The sequence below is a fragment of the Rhincodon typus genome, chromosome 2, assembly GCF_021869965.1.
Source record: "Rhincodon typus isolate 14 chromosome 2, sRhiTyp1.1, whole genome shotgun sequence".
NCBI lineage: Eukaryota > Metazoa > Chordata > Chondrichthyes > Orectolobiformes > Rhincodontidae > Rhincodon > Rhincodon typus.
The window spans coordinates 97,710,122-97,718,439 of record NC_063333.1 but is presented as its reverse complement, the minus strand read 5'-3'; the positions used below and the strand labels follow the sequence as shown (position 1 = coordinate 97,718,439).

Below are 8,318 nucleotides of genomic sequence, written 5' to 3'. Positions count from 1 at the left end.
CTAAGGAACAACAGTGTAAATTGTTTGTGCTCATCGTACATTCAACATTTATGGTAAAAGTTGAAAGAGATTTTCAGACCAATTACACTGGCAGTAAAATCCTGCTGATTTTTTGAACAAATTGTAACTTAGCAAAACAATATTTGTCTTTGAAAAACCACAAGATTTAAAAATAAACTCTGCAAGATAAAGTTCAACCTCTTTAAATTTCAGATTAACAAGGCATATGGTATCATAATCATTTACTTCACCTTGTTGTGTTCAATTACTACAATCAACATACCAGTTTCCAAATTAATCATAACACAGTAATTTCATTAGTTACACAGCAGGCATTTAAATTATTAGCATAACAACAGTTTGCACACAATTAAACTTTATTTGAACCTTAAAATTTGCAGACTGGAACATTAGAACAAGATTCAATAAAGTGAAACAGACAAGACAGAAAACAGTGCTTACAGTTACTTGAAGGCACACACGGGACAAGAGAGGGAGCAAAGGAATATCACTCTCACTTTCCATTTTGAGTTTGTTTACAATTAATTAACTTGTAATAGCAAGGCTTGGAAGCAATGAAAATATACTGGCTAAATATTCAGTAAAGATGTTACACAAAGCCAGTGTGAAGTCTCATGCAGCTAGAGTTCATAGTGATGCACAAGCACAGAAAAATAGAAATAATACATCAATGAAATGATGAAAGATAATTACAATAATGAGGAAATAATTTAATTAAGCACTTAGCTGCTTCTTGATTTTCACATCTGTGGCAAGAGGATAGATTATATTGTTAATAAGATGATGTTATCTTTGTGATAAAATAAATTGGGAAACAGCTAGTGCCATAGTAGTGGGTGAGAACTCCCTCTCCTGGCTAAGGACAGACAAGCTTTGCAGGGCCTTCAATCCAGATTTAAAATCCCTTCATGTATAATAGAACATCATTGTAGGTAGATGGCTGCCTGCAAGGGAAGGGAGTAGGGGGTGGTTGGGGGCGGGGGGAGCAGACAAAAGAAAGGATTGAATAAATAATTATGAAGTATGTAGAAAACTACTGCCATCTAGTGTTTTCTTACAATATCCTTATTATGTTAGTGAACTCCATTATCAAAGTGGTAGTTATTTGATTCATTTCAATCTCTTCAGCAAAAAAATTATAATAACTTATTTATCAACTATCACTTCTTCTGGAACTTCTATAACACTTGCATCCAATTGTTATTTTAATTTTTTGCTCTAAATTCACCACTGTTGAATCAGTGAGCATTTTGCTCCACCAAGCCAGAGTAAGTCTCCACAACAAACCACCACCACTCATTTCTTTGTATATTTGATTGCTTCTAAAAATTTATAAAATTATTTCTCAACATCACTTATTGTGCTTGACTTTTAATGTAATAGGTACATCCAACTCATGTTAATTTTGTTTCCCACTAAATAGTTTACTAATGGAAAAAAAAATGCCATGAGATCTAATTAGTAAGTTAATCAGTAACTTAAATTTTCTAGAAAAAACCCAGCAATCAGTACTTGTGTGAATATTTATGAAATATACATTGCTCTCTATATACTGTACATTAAAGGAGAAAAAAGATGTTTCAGTTCAAATGTTGTAGGAGTTAGCTTTATTGTAAAATGGTCAATTTGCACTGAGTGTCATAATTTATGAATTACAGATAGGGTATTTCTTCATTAAGTTACTTTTCATGAATATGTGACATGAAATATTCACATTTATTCACAGCAAGAAGTGCATAAAATCAATGAAACTCAGAAATAGACCAAAAGCATTTTCCCCCTCATTTGGTCAATAATTCCATGGGATATTTTTTACAGTTTACTCCCAGAAAGATACTGAAGTCTGTCTCTGAAATATGCAAACACCCAAAAACTATTTTAATACTACAGGATGGCACCTTGACAAGAATGCTTTATATATAAATGATATGGGAATAAGGTACTTATGGTCTATTATACAGTGATTCAATTAAAATGTACTTACCCAGACCTTCTCAAATGTCGTACATCTCCATTAGGTAGTCTTTGGGCACCAAGCCAATATTTTCCTTCATTTGTCCTATCCACCACCCATGTGAATTATATTCCTAAAATAACAAACATAACATCAGTATAATTGTGAAGATTAAACATGATAGTTTCACAGAATATAGCATCGTACTATTACAGCAAACTTAAATATAGTTTTACATTATATCAAACACCAAAAAATTGACTCAAAAAGGCATAACAGCTATAAAACATCGAGACACTGAACATTTAGAATAATCCAACTTGCTATTACATGGATTCTTTTGCAAACTGTCATGCATTATGCCACAATCGAATATGTGTTTGAATTAATGGAAAAATATAATGTAACATGGTAGACATTTATTTTGAAATTCTATTATAATTTAAAGTGTGAAAATAATTGGAATTTTTGAAATAGTATCACAGTGCTTTGTTATTTTACTTGTGGAAGTACTGAAATTAAAAATAGGTTTATTAGATATTTGGATGCTAGACAAAAACATACTGAGAAAACACCATCACAGAAATGAACCATTCCCATTATTTTGTTTGTTATGTTTTTAGAAGCTATACCATTTTATACTCAACAAAGTCAACGTTAGATGTTTTAAACTGTTTTGCTTATTATCGTCAAAATCTGCAAAACTACGATCCTGCATCAAAATACCATTATGCACGGAGGTTTGCGTATTCACAATTCATTATGTACGTATACCAAAACTCCCAACACTGGGAAAATTATTGAAACTTGCAGGGAAAATAGATTTCAACTTTAAAAATAAATGCAAAAGGTGTTGAAAACCCATCACTTCTACCATGTGATTTGAAAAAATCATTTCCAATATAGAAAAAAGTAGTCCCAAGAGAATAGCTGAACTGTTGTGGCATGTTATTTTTAAACATGTTTTATCATGAGCATTTTGATCAGAGAAAAAATAATCAGCACTGTTTTTAACAGCAGCACAGGTGCTAAAAGTTGTAACATTATTTCTTAAAAAGCAAAGGTGAACTGTATTCCAATCGATCAGTAAAAACATTCTTTTTGAAAATTTGAAGCATGAACATTGATTTACATTTATATTCAATTCCGACAGAGAAATTAATGTTAGCTTTAAAGCTGAATTATATCTACATTTTGAAATAACGTCATATAAATTATTTAACAGACTGATGACAAACCAGTAGAAGGTTTGGGGAAATATAAGTGTAACTTTATCTACAAGAGTACATTAACTTAAAATGCTATGAAAATCTATTGAAAGGGGAAATGATTTGATGAACAATTAGGACCAACACATCTTTTACACATTACTTTCATTTAAACTCCCTCAATGCCAAAATGGTTGATACAGTAGTAAAGAATAGAACTTGGTTTTCAAACTACCCAGGCTCAACTCAGATGTGGAAAACTCAGCTTTATTTCACATTTAATGTTTTTTAAATTACTTTTTCAATGAACAGGTCAGAAACTTAAACTAACTACAACAAAATGGTAAAAACATAATATACAAGAGCTGAGAAATTTTCAGCCTGTGCCGTCAAGAGTACGATATTTCATGTATTTACAAAAATTAATTTAGTGTGGTATATTTATCTTAAAATTGGCTCTATCGTGAAATATGGTAAGTTACATTCAGATTTTACAGAAAGAAAATATTGGAGAACTTGTTTTTCTGTATTACATAGAATGTACATGCCATTTTAATCAATTGATTTCTGATGAAGGGTCTAGGCCCGAAACGTCAGCCTTTCTGCTCCTACGATGCTGCTTGGCCTGCTGTGTTCATCCAGCTCTGCACCTTGTTGTCTCGGATTCTCCAGCATCTGCAGTTCCTACTATCTCTGATTCAATTTTAATCAAGCAGTTTGGTCATTTAGTTATCCACACATTTAAAAAAACCTGTTTACAAGTTAACTAACAGATTATTACAGATTACTGTGTATCCAGGAAGAGACATATGAAATACATAAATATCATCTAACAATACTTTTGTAAAACAAAACTTACAAAAGTTGAAATATTTTCAGAAGTATTGTCAGATTAGAAGTTCAAAAACTCAATTTTTCACAAGATGCTATACTCTGCTTGCTAAATTAAAGTGAGATGCATATTTATATTTCCTACAAGCTTTTGTTTTTTTGAATTTGTATACATAGAACTAGTCAAACCATGCTGTCTTGATTATATGTTTAACTTTCCTTTAAGGCAGTTTTTTTTTTTTAAGGACAGTTTTGATGAATAGCACAGAAATCTGAAAAAAACCCAGTGGTTTTACTTAAACATTCTACTAGTGGAAAAAACAAGGGCACAGGTAATTGCAGACTTCCAAAGGTTCTTATTCCTGCAGGCTAATTGTGTGTTCTCACAGCCCTAAAGTAAGATATTCAGGCAGAAAGAAGCATTACAAATTACTCCATTCAATCTTATGCTTTATCATCACCATTCAAGGCATGAGCCCTTGGAGCAAAATAAAATTCAAATTAAGCCAATTAAATCCATATTTTGAATTTTAATAAATATATCCTAGGCAGGGAATATTATTCATGATTATAGTATTGTGATTATAGTACTGTTTGTTCCATTTTGTTAAAGTTGAATAATTCTCCCAGTTTTGTTTTACAAAATATATAAAATGAGCATTCACAGATTAAAATCAATCAGTTTTGTTTTAATTTATAGTGCAAATTATACAAATTTGGTTTAAAATTCTTCTGGACAGATACTTGGTAATTTTGTAGTGTTGTACTGTATGTGTCAGTTTGTAAACATTGAAAATGTTTAAAAAGCAAATAAGTTTAGCACAACAAGAAATATCATCCAAACCTATTCTTTTAACTCCAAAATATTAAGAAAAATTAATACTTCACTGAAGTCCCAAATTTCAACAGATTTCAATTCCAGAAAGTGGAAGAAAAATATTATAAGCTTTGAGAAATATTCAGCATCCGTACATGACACTTGAAGCATATATTTAATAGTTTGAAATGTACAGAATGGAATTTAAATAAGAGAATCGATTGCGAGATATAAATAAAAGTGATGGACAACAGTAAATTAATTTGCAATCTCTGTAAATCTTGACTTTCTCCTGTACAAAATGCAAACATTAAAATAAGGAGGGTTTTTCAAAAATAAGCCACTTGCAGGTGGCATTTTGTTATTAGTTGGAGACACCCCCAGTGCTTTTGATAATGCACCTTATTGGGGCTATTTGGAAGATCTTGCATTGTAAATTAAAGGTGTGCAACAGGTCAAATCAATGTATTTCCTTCGTAAAGCAAAAGATATTTAATAGCCTATGCATAGTGTTCTGTAAGAAGTGCAAACCCCAATTCTGATCTCCAGACAGCATGCTTCAATTCAGGTATGTACAAGTCAGCCATCTGGCATTTGTCAATGTATAAAACCTTGATGTTATCATAAAAAACAGAGGCACACACACAGTTATGCATTTAGGAAAACTATATTTTTAAAAATATAAAAATTAACGCCATCTCAATATCCATGAAACTATAGCTTCTTTATAAAAGATGTGATATCAGTTTATAAAGCACAAAAACATTTTCTCTTAATCCAATAAGTAGAATGAAATTATACAATCACCTCTGCTACAGGCAAAAGGTTTCTTTTGCCAACGTCTGACAAGGCTTAGGTAATTGCTGCCACAAAGCTTTTTAGATTCATGTGGTGATCTCAGCTATCCAAGGATGTAATGCTGCTTCCAGCATCAATACACAAACAAAATAATACTAGACAGAAGTGATTACTGCATGTCGAACTAGTAGCAGGTTGAAAATCATGCCATTAATTGGGAGTTCACCTCTTCTTGAAAAAAAAACCAAAAAGTGATTGTGGGTGAAGCATTTGGCTTTTGAAAAAAGACAGATGTTTAGCAACTTGCTGTTAAGAATTATACTGTATATTACAAACTGGCACTTAAGTAAACTTATTGTAGTTTTTGTATAAACTAAAGAAGAAAATAACTCAAATTTGTGAACGGGGTTAAAATTGTTTCAGAGATAGTAGGAAGATGATGTTCTGAAGAAGGGTCTAGGCCCGAAATGTCAGCTTTCCTCCTCCTCTGATGCTGCTTGGATTGCTGTGTTCATCCAGCTCTACACCTTGTTATCTCAAATTCGTGAACTGTTTTTATTTCCCATTGGCACCTGGGTATCACATTTTAGACAGTGAAAACATGACGGTTTGTTACGTATGATAACAACTGAAAATATAAATGATTCCTGTGGTCAGTAGCATTATGTTAATGTTTTTATGGTGTTCTGAAATTAATCTGTCTATGGAATGCAGTCCATTGCTGAATAATCTCTTGAATGGAATTGGCAATTATAAAAGTATTCTAATACTTCACTACATTGGCAGTTTGTAGTTAGCTTATGACAGGGCCCTTTTACACATAAGCACTTATCGAATTTTCAATTAATTTAAAAAAAGAGTTCAATGTTTAAAAGTGTTTACATACTGGTGGCGTAAAACAGGAAATGACAACTGACATTTTAATATGATACCCCGTTAACAGGGTATACATTAATGCACCAAATACCCAGCTTTTAGAATCTTACCCCTTCACTAGCAAGAATGCCAAAAGAAAATCAGACTTTAACATTCCAATATTCTTTTTGGTTAGTATTATTTGATGACATGATTTTAAGAATATTTTAATGCAATTAGAGACAATATAAAATAACCCACAGCATCTTTTTAGTCTTTGGCATTATACGGATGATTTTCTACTTTTCAACCATTATGACTAACAGCATCCTAAAGAGATGAAATTTGAAACTTGACCAGCATTTTCGGATCCAAAGAACAGATAATCCAAGGTGACACGACATGAATTAGGTCCCTCAAGTATTACTCTTATAGGTGATAACCCAAAGGTACAATGTAATTTTTCACAACCAGTAACCTGATCAAGCACATGAGTAAAGTTACAAGTTTGTCATGTCTGACATGAAGGTCAATGATTTTTTAAAAAAAAAAAAAACCAGGCTAAGAAATGAACAAACAGAAAATAAAACTATTTTCATAACATCTACAGTTTGTGTATTGACAAAAGTTGGCACTCCTACTAAATATTACATTTTCTGAAATATCTTTCCCTCAAATTCAGTACACAATATGCTATCTTATGGCATGGCAGATTGTGAAATGTATGCAAGGTCCCTGAAGACATTGTTACAGACTGTTGGATGGTCAATTCCTTTGTTAAAAAATGCTAAGCTAAAAAAGAATGCAGTTATCCAACAGCATTGATATAACTTTCCAGTCACTTAATGATGTGAGAACAATTTACACTCTGGAACTCTACATACACAACTTTTTGACTTGATATATACATTTTACTCTCATTAGTGGGTATATTTTCTCTTTTATTCTACCAAAAAGACATGGCATTAGAAGGTATGGGAAGATCAACCCCATGGTACTTGACATGTTGGTCATTAGATCTGCGAATAACTTTACCATATAAGATTACATTACTTTTATTGCTACTGCAAGTATGCATTAATTTTACAAGCATTTCAACTGTTGCATTAGAAAGCATTCTCCGTCCCCTATTTTCACAATGTATTGATACTGATGTGTGAAATTTAATACAAATACCAAAATTAGTAACTCTTCAAAATAAAATTTTCATTAAAAACATTTTAGCAGCATTTTCCCTATTAACATAATAAATTAGATGATTTTGCAAAAACAAATTAAGAAACATCCGCAACATGGACCAGATGGTAGAAAAGTAAACAGATTTAGGGTAACAAATACAACAGCACAGAAATATACACAAAATGTGACAGTACAGTTCAGTGATGCTATATTCTCCAATAATACAAACAAAACAGGTCTCACTTGGTTCTTCACACACATTTAACTGAAAGAATATTTTGATTATGTTTTTATTACATGATTACTGTTACACATTTCCAATTTTTCAGTGAATTGCTTGCACAGCTATTCAAAATAAAACATTTCAAGCAAGGAGTAAATGCTAAATCCTGTTCCTGCTAACACATTCCACAACGTAAGAATGGCTGTTGTTTACAGAATTTTAATGAAATGCTATAAACTAAGGTGGTAGTGAAAAAAAAAGTAGCAATGATGCATAAACAGTAGCAGTAACAATTATTCCACAGCATTATATAGTCACCATTTAAAATAAAATGTATTAGAATGCCCCAATCTTTTGCCTAATTCCTGAAAGAAATGTATGAGGAAATGAGTTCTTACAATTTTCAGGGCCATACAAAATCATGAGCTGAAT

At 31.8% G+C, this 8,318-nt stretch overlaps 1 protein-coding gene across 3 annotated transcripts in view; it reads right to left on the bottom strand.

Moving 5' to 3' along the window:
* Nucleotides 1-359: 359 nt before the first annotated feature.
* The window catches only part of skap2 (src kinase associated phosphoprotein 2), a 259,416-nt gene continuing 251,457 nt past the window's right edge, over nucleotides 360-8,318 (bottom strand). For 2 of the 3 annotated variants that reach the window (XM_048613889.1, XM_048613874.1), the window contains exons 12-13: nucleotides 2,006-2,108; nucleotides 360-965 (exon numbers count right to left, since the gene is read on the bottom strand). In XM_048613889.1, coding sequence (XP_048469846.1) covers nucleotides 2,016-2,108 — 93 coding nt within the window. In that variant the 3' untranslated portion in view covers nucleotides 360-965; nucleotides 2,006-2,015. The remainder of the gene's footprint in view (nucleotides 966-2,005; nucleotides 2,109-8,318) is intronic. The other variant, XM_048613882.1, reaches the window with a different exon arrangement.